The sequence below is a fragment of the Haliotis asinina genome, chromosome 10 (genome assembly GCF_037392515.1).
Source record: "Haliotis asinina isolate JCU_RB_2024 chromosome 10, JCU_Hal_asi_v2, whole genome shotgun sequence".
NCBI classification, from domain to species: Eukaryota; Metazoa; Mollusca; class Gastropoda; order Lepetellida; family Haliotidae; genus Haliotis; species Haliotis asinina.
The window spans coordinates 30,966,434-30,980,827 of record NC_090289.1 but is presented as its reverse complement, the minus strand read 5'-3'; the positions used below and the strand labels follow the sequence as shown (position 1 = coordinate 30,980,827).

Sequence of the window (14,394 nt, the reverse complement as noted above, 5' to 3'; positions counted from 1 at the left end):
ACATTATGAAAATAATTTAAATATACAAATAAAATAAATTATGAAAGTCGCGCACCTGTTAAGTTATGTCGATTCAGAAAGAAGGGCACTGTCAATCTGTGGTGCAACATTTCCAAGTATAGAGTCCGGGTTCTCAGGAATACTATCTCTGATCATTTACGTAATACAGCACAAACAGTCAGGTAGGCACTTATATCCATTTTGGAACTGAAAGTAGTCATTAATATCACTGAGAGCGTGTTGTACCGCGCAAAATGTGTCTTCCATGAAGAATTCATCCTGCGCCATGTTCATCCGTCCATTGAACATGGCGATGTGATATGTACTGGGAGGTATCCCACCATACATTGCTGTAGTGACCTCATTTGGACTGGCGCCATATTTGATGGGATAGACATGTTATCGTTACATAATGCATTGTGAAAGCGGTTTTCTTTTTTGGGGCGTATCATCAAAACATGTGAAAGGCAAACAGTGTTGACAGGCTCACATTCAGTTTTTGACAGGCTCATAATTCAGAAAGCAGTCGATCATTGTACAATCTTGTCTGTGACTATTGGATGAAGATGATTTGACTTATAACAGAGACCATGGGATATGATCTCTGTTTGTAAGATTAAAAGCAAGGTATATTTATTGTTTTATTTTTATTTTATAAATGTTTATGTCATTTTTATTTAATCTCATGATGACATCATATTACAGCTCTTTCAGGGTGTCACAATTTATCAGCAACAGATTTTGCATTTAAGACTAGACCCTCACACTTGTGTTAAATTTGTGATGCATTAATTTGATAATTTTTCAGTATGTGGCGCTTATAAATATATTTGTGCCATAAATGGTCATCCTTCTAATTTTTATTTTTTTTGTTTAGCATGAATGTAAGCATACTGACTGAGGTAGCACTAGCTTTTATCTCAAAATCAGAAAAGGAAAAATATTGATTTGACCCTCCCATAAGTTAAAATGCTTCAAAGAAATTTTTGGTTGTATATTCACAAATAATTTGTAAAGGCTATTTGAGGACCTACGTGAGGCCGCTAAAGTTCAGTGCGAAATAGACACAATAGTGTTTTTTCACGTTTATCTCAACAATTTATGTAGTTTATATGCGAAAGTGCGAAATATCTGTTGAAAAAAGTTCAATTTCATATTAACCCCTATCGGTCTTATATGCCACAAACAGGGAGCCAGCTAAGTGTATCTGTAAACGAGCGAGCCAATGAAACGATTTCATTACACTTTAATGCACACGCAACTGCTCTGGCAGGTTTCGGTTTCACAGGTCCTTCGTTTCGAGCATAGTAGACCCAAGTACAAAATATTTGCACTCTTGATTTGCTAATGTTCACTTATAATTTTGTTTACTTGTTTTTACATAATACGCAATACATATTATATGTCATGAGTAAGTGATAATATTGTGTTTTAATTATGTGTGGATTTTTGGTTGCAAGTGACCTTTAATAAATAGATGAGACATATTTGAGATGACCCCTTGCACCAGTAGGCAGTGCATGTATTTCATGCCAGGTGAGTCAACTTTCCATTGTCATACCAGGCTGAGTGACTTAATTGCCATCTATACTCTGATCTATTGTTTTCAGCAGCTGGTTGTATTTTTTCTGAGTTTTGTCCAATTTTACGAGTAAACATTTTCTGGATATGCATCCGTCAGGCTGAGTTATTTTGACACATCCTATTTGCAGTTGTGTAAATTTGAGGAATACGCAGTAACAGCCGCAAAATAGTTTTTCCAATTTCCAACATTACTTTAGTTTATGTGATCCAGACTTTCTCTATGAACGATTTCTAGATTTTACATAGTGAATATTTCACATTATTTACAGTGACATGGATTAGCTAGTAAAGCGTTGCTAGGAGAGTCACATTCACAAGATTACTCTACAGTCAGTGGCCAAAGGTCTGTTCGCATCGGCGACGTCATGGCTATTTATAGCAAAGTCTGGTCCCTTCTTTAAATTCACGTATCTATGTAAGTAATAAAGGTACTCACCTCATATTTTCATAATTTAGAGATATGACCCTGTTGTCTTAGGACATCTCGCAGTTGTCTTGGCAAACTGTCATATAGACGACGAATGTAAGTGGGACTAAGCCCAGTCCAAATGTGATTCACCACACGGATGAGCTCTTCTCTCAAGTTAATGTCACCTGATCTTGCTTTGAGTTCATATTTAACAGTTTTCTACTCATTTTCAATAATATTGAGATCTGGGCTTTGTAGGGGCCATGGCAAAGTCAGAATATTATTTGCCTTTTTCCAGTGGTTAACCCAAATGGACTCATGACAAGGAGCATTGTCTTCTTGGAAAATCCAGTTGCGGATGGCAAAATGCCTGGCAACTACAGCCCACAAATGGTTATCAAGAAAGGCAATGTACTTATCAGTGTTCATGTTGCCATCAACGACAGTTAAAATTCCCACACCATACGCCAACGCACATCCCCAAAACATCACTGAAAACTCAGAGGTTCGTCCCGGGATAGGAAAGGCCTTCAGCAACCCATGACTATGCTTGTCATAAGAGTCAACTAACAGGATCAAGTGGTCATTCTCGCTGACTAGGTTGACACGTGTCATCAGTTCCCTACTGCGCAGATCGATGCTCATGTTGTTGATCACTGGATCTGGTCCAGACTCGATTATTTACAGACCGCTGCTATATAGCTGGAATATTGCTGAGTGCAGCATAAAACTAAACTCACTCACTGTTGTTAGTCTATTGGGGCGATAGGGTAGTGGTTAAAGCGTTCATTCGTCACTTGAATATCTGGGTTTGATTCCCCACATTGTGAGACGCCCGCTTCACATGTAACCACACTGTGATATTGCCTGAATATGTGTTGGGAATTGACTGAATTTTCTTGATCAGTCATCATTTAATGATCTATCATAAAGTTAGTGTTTAAGCACCAAGCGATATTAAGAGTCTTGTCATTGGCTATTACCGGTCACATGTAGTCACATGAGCCAATCAGGGAGCTTCTTGTTAGGAGCTTATACAGGTTTGCCATACTTTCATTTGGCTAATGGCCATCAGGGCCTGCTGTTACCTGCAGGCTTCAATATCTACAGAGTGAATGAAATCTGCAGTCCCATTTTGTTCTGTCAAACCAGTGAAAACAAAATAGACTACTCTACACAGTTTCACACTGTTTCTACAAAATCAGTAAGGAATGCCTATGGTACAAAGAAAAATTTTCATTTCTTAAAGACTTGTTTTCACAGTTCCATGTGCTAGGAAGTGAAACTGTAAGCAATCGTAACATGATGGATCATGAATGATTCCAGAACATTAATGAACAAATACATATTTGAAACTGCCAGCCAGATAGAACAACAACCATTGCTGGGCCTCCAGGCCAGTGAGTATTATTTTAAACGATGTGCTCATATGCTTGGGGCTTGCCTATTTTCAAGATACTGACTTCAGTAGCCCAAGATGCATACACATGTTGTGATATAAGTATCAAATGAGTGAAATTCACAGTGTAAATACTTAATGGTTTATATTATACAGATGTCCCCATACTAACCAGTCATGATTGATCACAGATATTATCCTTGATAGAATCATTGATTACTATTTTTAACTATCAATCATCAATGCTGAATGTTGCTGAAAACAGCATAAAACAATGCTCACTCACTCACTTTTATATAAGTTGTACTCTGAACATGCTGAACTAATATATGAAGTCAAAGAAAAAATGGCCAAATAGATTAATTGTAATCTTAGAGAACCTATAGTAGAACATTTTCATACAACATGCATCTCCTGTGTTGTACCATACTGTAATTTCTGTAATATCAATGTCTACTGCACCTATAATGTACACCTTCTGAAATAAAGTGAATAAAAAGAATTGAAAAAAAAAGCTCACTCACTTTTAAATAAGTTCTGTTCTGATTATGCTGAACTAATACATGATGTCTTTCTCTCAGTTTCCTGTAGCCATGATACGAGGCAGAGTCCAAGCTCTCCGTGGTGTCAAGGGACGGTTGCCAGCTGAAGGTTTGTTCTGCAACTACAGCCACAGGACATGTATGCAGAACCGTCTCAAAGACTCTGAATACTGTCTTAAGCATATCCTTGAAGATAAAAACAGTCCCTTCAAACAGTGTAGTTTTGTGTCAGGGAAAAATGGAAAGAGATGTCCAAATGCTGCACCCAAGTCTGACCGCAAGGAAGGGTAAGAGGAACTGGTATTCCTTCATTAAATTTCACTGGCCAGATTCTGTAAATTTTAATTATGATTGCAAAGGAGAAGAAAGATGATCATATTGATTTTATGTGTATATTACTTAACATGTGTTGTTACAGGGTGATTCTTGATAAGGGATAGAGACAGTTTGTCCAACTTTCCTGCCACTGATTTCAGACTAATAGTTTTGGTAAAATGGCTAGATTTTGGAAGAAAACATCTAGCTTCCTTTAATTTTTACTTGTCTGAAACTAACAAATTAGTATATATCCCAGATTATTTACATTTGGTGTCAGTTTGATAATACACATTAAACATTTTGAAGGAGACTTAGATTTCGAGTAGACCACCTCCGTAGTGTAGCGGAATGTCACCCAGAGAGTGAAAGGTCGCGGGTTCAATGCCCAGTCTTGTCTCAACAAAATATGTTTAAATATGGTGCTTGTTGGTCCCTGCCTGATGCTAAGCGTTAATGGGTACAAGGACTGGTCGGCTTGAAGTCAGTGTAATGTTTCTGATTATGGTATTCATGTTTAACTGTGGCATGGTATCTCAGTTGGGTAGCTCTGTAAAACCAGGGGAGTCTAGGATAGTATGAGCAGCCACACATACCCACATATGCACATAATCTTACGAGTGAAATAATTTAATCTCCGGACTATTTCACCTCACCTCACCTCACCTTGATTTCCAGTAGGGCTTTGTTTTGACAAATAAACTGTATTGCATTTGCAATATATTAAGATTCTGGTACCTGTACTCCAGTGCATATTTGGAGCTTCCGTGTTTGAAAGTGAGTGGCTTTTCACAGCCTATTTTCTTCATACTAAAGCCCTGAAAATAATGTTATGGCTGTGATAACAAAAGTCTTGAATTTGGACTTGATTTTGTCTTTCAGCTACTGCCATGACCATGCTAAGAAGGCGGCCATCTTGAGACAGAGAGCCCAGCGTAAGAAGAAACCAAGAGAAACATCAGAGAGTCTGTTAGAAGAACTTGCCCAGCACCATGGCCCAGCCGCCACAGTGGTAGAACCAGCTGTACCAGATCCACGCAAGTCACGACTGCCCTCGGACAGCCTTGCTAACAAAGTCCTTGGTAGGACACATTCTAATTTTTTTTTAACCCATGAAGGTCTGTGTTAGAATTGATCTTCAGTAACCCATGCTTGTCATAAGAAGCAACTATTGGGATCTGGTGATCAGGCTCGCTTGTGGTCAGGCTTGCATAGATCCATCTTCATGTCGTTGATCACTGGATTGTCTGGTCCAGACTCAGTTACTTACAGACCAGGGCCACTTGCGCAAAGCAATCTTAGCACTACAACTATCTTAAGCCTATGTTGAAGAATGGGAGTCACAATCATTGTAGCGCTAAGATCGCTTTGTGCAAATCAACCCTGGCTGGAATATTGCTGAGAGCAGCATAAAGGTAAACACTCTTTCGCTCACCCAAATTGTTTGTATAGATAAGCAAGATGAATATGAATGAGTCAGTAAGTATGGTTTTATGCAGCTTTCACCATTATTCACATGATATACAGACAGGGGACATCAGGAATTAGCTTGACACATTGTATCAATGTAGTGAATCAAACACTGGTCTTCAGCTTGATGAGCAGATATGTTAACCATTAGGCCATCCCGCCACCCCAGTGTATGAGACCCAAAGTCTTTGTATTTAATTATATCAGTGTCTAGAGGTTTTCAAATGTAGTTTTTCTGATCTGTATGCATTTATTTTTTAAATGTCTTCTTGATACTATTTCAGGATTAAAAAGCACAAATATGAAAGATTTTCCAGACTGGAGCCAAATTGTTTTTTCGAACACAAGCATCAATGACTATGTCTTTAAATAGGGTATACCTCTAAATCATTTCTCTGTAGTTGACAGTAAGTACACACATCTTGCTCTTTATATGTAGATTATGCCAGTTCAAGCGATTCCGAGACAGAGTCGCCCCTGGTGGACCAAGCGTGGAGAGGTGATGGAGACAGTGATGCTGAGAGTATCGACAGTGAACAGGAAGACCCACTCAAGTGAGTTGTAGTACAAGTAATTTCCAGTCACCAGTTTTGTGTCCTCAACATAAGATATTTGTGTAGTGAATTTCATTGATTTTGCTTAAAATATAACTAATAAAGAAAGTGGCAACATTAAATAAGGATTGTAAACTAAGGCAGCCAATCTTGGAAACAATTTGAAAAAAATAAATGATGACGTCCAATAAGGGGATCTGTTTTAACTCTTCAGCCGGTAGGCTGAATATTGGCCTAGGAGTAGGTGAACATATTTATTCATGAAATCATGAATGGATTGGGCAACAAGCTCTACAAAGCTTATTTAAAGCGCTGTTTCATAAGCAAGTAAATGTAGAAACAGATGTCACATTGTTACAAGTCTTATTTATCAGCTGTCAAGATAAGGATAGTGCATGAATATCAATTCATTTGCTTTGCAGTCAAGTTTTTATGATCAAATTGATCAGATCTCATTATGTAATCATGAATAGATTTTAATAATTTGTGTAGATCGTTGCTAGTGAGGGATGCACATCCTCATAGTTCAGAGTTTGATTGATCCTAAACCCCTTTAAATAGAAATATGCAGGGGTTCAAAAACTAATAGTCCACAGACAGTAAGATACCATTATTTGATTGCCAGAAATAAAAACTGATTTGTCCCAAGCATCAAGCGATGGGATTTTTGAACCCCAGAATATGAGTTTTGTTGTAATTCAGTGTATTTACATTTTCTTCCCACAAGGCTTACTCATGTCATGTCTACCTACGTAACTGCTGTTCTAATTCTGCACTTTAATGGTGCAAGTGTTCTGGATTCATGATTGGTTGCAATCAGAATTAGTTGTGCTATCAGCAACGTTTCAAGAGTGATCATATGCTTCAGGAAAACTAGAACCTCTTCCCCAGCCATTAAATGTCTAAAGTGTCACATCAACAAAAACATCTTGTCAGTTGATTCATGGACTCTGTACTGCATTAGTTTAACTTTTCAGTTGAACATGAAATATTTAATCTATCCTTTGCATGTTGATCATCTAACACCATGGTGGCCACCATATTGGATCTAAGTTGATGTAATAATGATTGGATTGGATAGAAAGAAGGGAGATAATTCATGTTGCAATTTTTGGCCACCAGGGGATTTTACAAGAACCGGGAAGTATAGTTGTATTAGACCAGGGGTTACCTAGGTAGGTTTGACAGGAGTAACCTCTGTGGGAAGGGAATGGTGTATTTATAGCATGTGAAGAAATAATGCACAGCGTTTTCGAATGCTCAGAGTAAGTCTTAATGTATCCCTAGAACAAGGAACCCCTCATGAATAAAAAGCCCTAATTGTGGACAGAATAGAGTTTCTTCGTGTTAATTTGTTTGACGTGGGAATTGGGCTGATTTTCCACCTAAATTACATTGTTTGCACGTCATGCAGTGAGTAATGGATTATGTATGAATATTTGTAGACATGCAGGTGTATACACAGCAGAGGAGGCCACACTAATCCTGAGGGACAAGCTGATACGACTCCAGTCCCTGTACATCGACCAGTTCAAACGACTCCAGCATGTGCTCAAAGAAAAGAGGCGGAAATATCTGCACACACACAAGCAGGAACGGGAGACATTAGGTTAGAACCTCTTTGTTCTTTTGTGTCAGATGAATTATGGTGTGCCCCAGTCTGATGACCAGAGAGCACTATATTTCTTGTAATATTTGTGTTTCATGGAGTAATTATTCATAAATATATGCCTGGACATGAATTGTGTTGCCATTTCATTCAGGTTAATAGGTTCAGTTTTAATCATGAAAAAAGTCTTCGTTCTTAGACACCAGAGCATCAGACAAAACTCATTTGCTTTGTATATAATGGCAGCCATATTCCTGAGCAATAAATGCATGTCTTTGAATATTCCAGCAGCTAGTTTTGCCAAGAATAAGTAAGCTAATATGTATGAGTTTTTAAGGCGGAAGGTGAAAATTTATGAAGGTCATTTTCTGTAATACTGATACCTAGTAATTCACCCATTAACGCTGGCATCCATGTTTTCACTTCAACCAGTCAGTTCTTTTACCCCTATGGCCTATCAGTGCTGGATCACCTATCAGGACTATCAAACTCATGGGTTCTGTTTGTTCATTGCAAATACCATCTGGCATCAGTTAACTACTGGCTTCCCTTGTTAAGTTTACCCCTTTGTCATCTTGTCACTGTTGTTGTTTCACATGTACTTCTGTACCTATCTAGGGCAGTTGGGTAGCTTAGTAGTTAAGGCATTCGCTCATCACACCCGAAGACACAGGTTTGATTCCTCACATGGGGTGAAAGTGTGTGAAGCCTATTTCTAATGTCCCCCACCATGATATTGCTGGAATATTGTTAAAGTGGGGTAAAACTCTCTATAGCTATCTGCTTCCTAGTTTTTAATCACCTGATGAAGGAGTAGGAATAAAATCGGAAATATTGTGTTCCTCATATTACAGAAGTTGGCATCCATAGAAGTTACGCCTTTCAGGTGTATCACTTCTTCACCTTTCAATTGGGTCGCTTCTGAATGCCAGTAAAAGACTTTTTCTGTTAGCACCCAAATAGGCTATAGGCTTGAAGGTAGAATGTGTGAGAGCTAAATATCACTGACTGCTTCAGGTGGTATCAAGGTGTACAAGACAGACCCAGAACAGAAGGAGAAGTACCTCAAACTGAAGGCTCTCAAGAGGTACCACAAACGCTATGGCAAGGTGAGCATTGCTGAACATTCTTCGTGTCTGGAGAAGCTTGTGTATGAGAACTTTCAGTATATACTACAAAACAAGCGGAAGAGAACCCACATGTGGAAAGCAGAGTATTGCAACACCCATCAGCCATACCGCCTACAAAAATAAAAGTTAATTATAATTAATAAAATCCATGCACCCATACACATTTGTCTTTTCTGGAGCAGACCTTAGAACCATTGTATTTCTTCATAAGAACTTGGCACACAGATAGATCTGGGGCCCCTTTCACAAAACTCTTGTAAGCCTAAGGTCTCGTAACTTTTCTCGTAGCATTCGTACCTCCTATACTGTAACATAGGAAGTAGGAATGTTACGAGAAAAGTTACGAGACCTTAGGCTTATGAGAGTTTTGTGAAACGGGGCCCTGGTGGTGTAGTGGTGCCTTTTCGTGTTTACATGGCAGCAAATTTGTAGATTGGTCTGGTGGTGTACTGGTGCCTTTTGGTAGTTTTGAGTTTCTGAATGAGACAGGTTTTTTGCGTTTCCATGGCAACAAGTTTTGCCTTGATTAAATTTGATGATAGTGCTCCTTTCTGGAGCAGAACTTAAAAAAAACATTCAATACTCTCTTTCCACTTTGAAATATACAAGCTAAAACATTTAACATAATCATGACTAGTAGACATATTTATGAAGAGTATTTTGACATTTAATGGGATATTGATGGCTTTGTGTTCTTCTTGTCTTTGATTATGACATGGAGACTGACTTGACTGTGACTGAACCCATGTCTGGTATGATTCTGGTTACATGTAACAGCATATCTCATGGTTTGTATTACGATTTTGGCCCTAGGAACACTTTGCGTGCACATGTCAAGAGCAAATCATGTTTCCTATGTTTACTTGTAATTTGGGGCTTTTTAAAATTATTTCTTCAATTAATCATTTGTATTATTAACCTGTCTTCATTGGATGTGTTGTTTTATTTGTGTCATAGGAGGCATTATTGCATCGTAGCTGCAAACAGAGAAGAATAGCTGTGTCTGAGGGCAATCACTACAGGCCCCCATCTTATGCTAAGTGCATCCAGTTGGATAAATCTGGAGTGAAGTGCAGTGCACGAACACTACCCTTGTCCAAGTACTGCATTGTCCGTATCCTTTAAACACTTGCATTCATCTCTAAAGGGACCCATGAAGATTAGGCTTGGTTGTCATCAAACCCTGCTTATTTTTACAAGCAACTAACATGATTTGGTTGGTTAGGTTCTCTGACTTGGTTGACACCGTATCCCATTTGCTTTGGTCATTTCTTGCGATGATGATCACTGGATTGTCTGGTCTAGGCTCGATTATTTACAGACTGCTGCCACATAGCTGGAATAATGCTGAGTGCAGCGTTGGGCAACAACCAATCATCGTTAAAGGGACCCTCAGGGAGTCAGGTGCAGACATTACGGAGACAATTGGAATGAAGAGCTATTATTTTAGGATGTACTGGATTATTCAAATCCTTGATCTGTCAGCAGCATACACATCTTTGATGGTTTTACAGGTGGTAAAATCTGCATTTAAGTATGTGCCTACTTAATTTATGGTCCCGTAAAGGTCGGGTTAGAATTGATTTAAAGCATGTCCACTTGTTGCAAGTGGTGACTAATGAGATTTGATAACCTGACTTGGTTGACTCATCATCCGTGGTAAATATATAGATTAATGCTTAAAATGTCAATCACTGGGATTTCCTGGCCCATACTCAATTATTCATGGACTACTATCATTTAAGCTAGAATATTAATATCATTTCTCTAGAGTATTGCTGAGTGCAGAGTTAAGCAAGAAACAAAACTTAATAGTTTGCTATATTGTCTGCAACATTCCTCAGTCAGATGGAAGAGTTCAAATGCTTTTAGTCAGCTGTAACCTGAGTAAGTTCTTGTTATCATAACACTGATTTTTACTTCAGAGGGATTTCAGAGTTCAACCTATGAAGAACTGGGTTAGAATTGATCTTCAGTTACTCATGCTTGTTGTAAGAGGTCATTAAGGGGGTTGCTTACTTGGGTGACACATGTTATTGTATACATCCTAATTGCATAGATTTATGCTCATGCTGTTGATCACTGGATGGCCTGGTCCAGATTTGATTGGTTACTAACCATTGTCCTACAGCTGGAATATTGCTGAGTGCTGCATTCCACAACAAACCAACAACCAACCTTTCAGGGTTCTCACATTGGAACCCTGAGCCAGAGTGCGTCAGTGTGGTATTACACAAGATCCACTGTTTACAAGGGATGTACCTCTTAAGGGGTGATTGTTTTAAGTCCTATATCCATACTGACGACCCAGCTCAAATTCCTTAACCTGTACACAGACATCTTAAATGACCCAAGCCAGGTATTGTACCAACCATGCCGTTTTGAGAATGGCAAATGTGGTCGGCCAGTAGCCCCATGCACAGATGCCATGTTCTGCGTGCTTCACACTCAACTACAGGAAGTAGTTTATCGTATACCACTGAGCCAGGTAACTGTTAACACAACTCCCTACTTACACAGGGGCAGTGGGTTAACTTTGTACTAAGTTATAGTTAAAGTGTTCACGCCATAGAGACATCAGTACAATGTGTGAAGCCTGTTTCTGCTGTAACCTGTTGTGGTATTGCTGGAATGAAGCAGAAGAAGAAGCTACTCACTCACTCACTCACTTTGTTCCATGAAATCTATAAGTAACCTATTTCTATATTGAAATTACAATAGATTCTGCCCTAAATTATCCAAAAACTTAATGTCTTCACATGCTTGTGAAAATGAAATGATACAAGGTTCTGTTCTTTCTTGTTCCAGGAATCTGAAAGTGTTGCTGTCACTGATGAGAAGCATGTTACAGAGAAAGACAAATTAGAGACAGCTGCCACCACAAGAGCCACAAACCTGGAGTCAATGTTGCGGAAGACAGAGACAGTAGTTACCCAGACACCTCGCACGCCTAGTTACGAAAGTAGGTTGGAAGAAGCGAGTGATCCAGGACAGGATGGAATGGATACCACCTGAACAGTGTGGACATTGGCTGAGATGAAATGTGCATGGAAGGCTGAATCACGAGGATTTACAACATAATATTCCTCTGTTGCATGTATGCAAGTCCAGCTGGAACGAAATTATAGTCACACTATACAGAACATTCATCGGGAGATTCACCCATTAAATCTTTGCTTTCAACATAAACTTTATGGAACAGTAATATTACATTGATATCACACTGCAAGCCTTGTGGCTGTGTAAGACTGCTGACAGTACTGGTTCATAGTATTGCTCAGTAATTGATCAATAATCAATTGTCCCCTAAGTAGTGAGACACAATCCCAACATAGTGCAAACGAAACAGGTGCTGATTGATATTGTGATCAAGACAATCAAGGAAACTTCCTACACTCATGGGAGTATGTTGTTTACATTGCACTTTTACAAAGAAAATTGCATCAGTTGTTTTTGTCTTGATTTAACAGACATAACTATAAGGATCATACTTTCTGAGATTAAATTGATGTTGCATTATTCATGAATATTGATAAGGCTCCCCAGCCCTTCGATAATTCCATGCTGCAAGCAAGAAAGATTGCTTGACCAAGTGTGCGCTCAATTGCTCCACCATGAGATGACAGTTTTTAAAACCAAGCAATCTAATGTGATCCTTGTGTTTAGGTGTGAATGGTGAACAGTATCGATACAAACCTTAGTATTTCTGTGGAGCGGATCTGGGCACTGTGCCAGAACCACCAATGAGTGACCCTTGGCCCTTCTTGATACTTATTTTGGTAAATAAAACTTGTTAAGAATTTGTTTCTTTGATGTTATTCTTACTCTGTGTTCAAATCCTTGAAGGCCGAATAGGGGGAAGTGTAGACTGTAGTGCTAAAAGCATTATTTGTGCTACAAAGGCAAGTCTTCTATTCTCCCACATATGAAAAAGTGTGTGAAAGGTGCTGGAATATTGCCCCAGTCCAAGCACTGAATTCTCCATAACACTGACATTCGTCTCTGATGGGAACCCAGGAGTTGGGTCCATAACAGTGAAAATCAAACCAAATGGAGATGATCGAAATGAAGAGTGGATATTGTTTTTGGATGAACTGTTTGGTTGAAATCCTTGGTGTTTCAGCAGCATGCGCTCTTGATGGATTTATAAGTGGTAAACATCTAAAACCAGCATTTAAATGTCTGTGCTTACTTCAGATATCCACTAGTAAAACTGAGTAAGTAGTTATGTACTAGTCAAGCCCAAGCTTGTACAAAAGCATGTGTGGCAGGCATTTCTCGTATTTTCTTTCTCTCTCTTCTCCCCCTCCAAAAAAAAACCAAAACAAACCAACGACAAAAAAACCCCACTTTGGTGAAATCGGCGAAATGTCCTCTTATTTCCACCTGGAATGGTTCTGTGAGTTATCTGAATTATCAGTAAATGAATGTCAGTAAGTGAATTGCAGTTCTTAAATGGGACGAGTACGCATGTCTGACAGGAAGCAACTATAAAAGCAGGCAGTACATGGAAACCTTGTTAATTCAGACCGTAGCAACCCAAAACATTTCACCCAGAGTAATGGGGCAGTTGGGTAGACAAGTGGTTAAAGCGTTCGCTCATCACACCGAAAAGACTGGTTTGATTCCCCACATGAGTACAATGTGTGAAGGCCATTTCACATGTCATCACATGTCATCAGTTATGATATTGCTGGAATACTAGTGTACTACTACAATCGGCATAAAAACTCACTGACCCAGAAACGTATTCAGATAAAGAATTGTGGTGTCAAAGTAACACAACCCATATACATGTTGATGTTAAAAGCGGGAAGTGAGAGATACTTGAATAAATGGATCGGACCAGCAAAATTTGGTTGGTTGGTTGGTTGGGTATTTTTCTGTTTTATTTTTCATTTGGGCTTTTGTGCGTGCGTGTTTTCACTGATTGGAAGGACATCTATATATTCATGAACAGGACATTGTTAACATTGTATTGCAGTCGATTCCATTGGTACAGATACGAGGGTTGGCTGAAAAGTTCTAAGCCTCACTGTGAAAAAGTTTGTAATTTATTTTTCTACATAGTCCCCTTCCAAGTTCACACACTTTTGCCAGCGATGCTGCAAGGCCCGAATCCCGGTCAGGAAGAAATCTTCTTCAGCTACCCTAAAAAAATCACTCACAGCGGAAATGACGTCATCATTACTTGCAAAATGGCGACCGGCGAGTTCCTTTTTCATTTTGGGGAACAGGTGGAAGTCAGAAGGAGCCAAATCAGGTGAATAAGGAGGATGGTCAATGAGTTCAAAGCCACAATCGCGGATTGTTGACATGGCCACCACCGATTTATGAACAGGCGCATTGTCTTGGTGGAAGAGGACACCTTTAGCGATCATC

The 14,394-nt window shown here is 39.0% G+C and overlaps 1 protein-coding gene across 3 annotated transcripts; it reads left to right on the top strand.

Moving 5' to 3' along the window:
* The first annotated feature begins 48 nt into the window (after nucleotides 1–48).
* On the top strand, nucleotides 49–12,819 carry LOC137299090 (KAT8 regulatory NSL complex subunit 2-like). Of its 3 annotated transcripts, none has more exons than XM_067831589.1 (10): nucleotides 59–182; nucleotides 1,854–1,999; nucleotides 3,974–4,221; nucleotides 5,132–5,331; nucleotides 6,159–6,273; nucleotides 7,719–7,882; nucleotides 8,900–8,991; nucleotides 9,970–10,126; nucleotides 11,349–11,500; nucleotides 11,821–12,819. In XM_067831589.1, exons 3-10 carry the CDS (start codon nucleotides 3,986–3,988, stop codon nucleotides 12,025–12,027), a joined length of 1,323 nt encoding a protein of 440 aa, XP_067687690.1. In that variant the 5' UTR covers nucleotides 59–182; nucleotides 1,854–1,999; nucleotides 3,974–3,985; the 3' UTR covers nucleotides 12,028–12,819. The 3 variants fall into 3 exon arrangements, with proteins under 3 accessions (XP_067687689.1, XP_067687690.1, XP_067687691.1); XM_067831590.1 differs by lacking the exon at nucleotides 59–182 and adding an exon at nucleotides 347–627; XM_067831588.1 differs by lacking the exon at nucleotides 1,854–1,999 and having other exon boundaries at nucleotides 49–182.
* The last annotated feature ends 1,575 nt before the right edge of the window (nucleotides 12,820–14,394 follow it).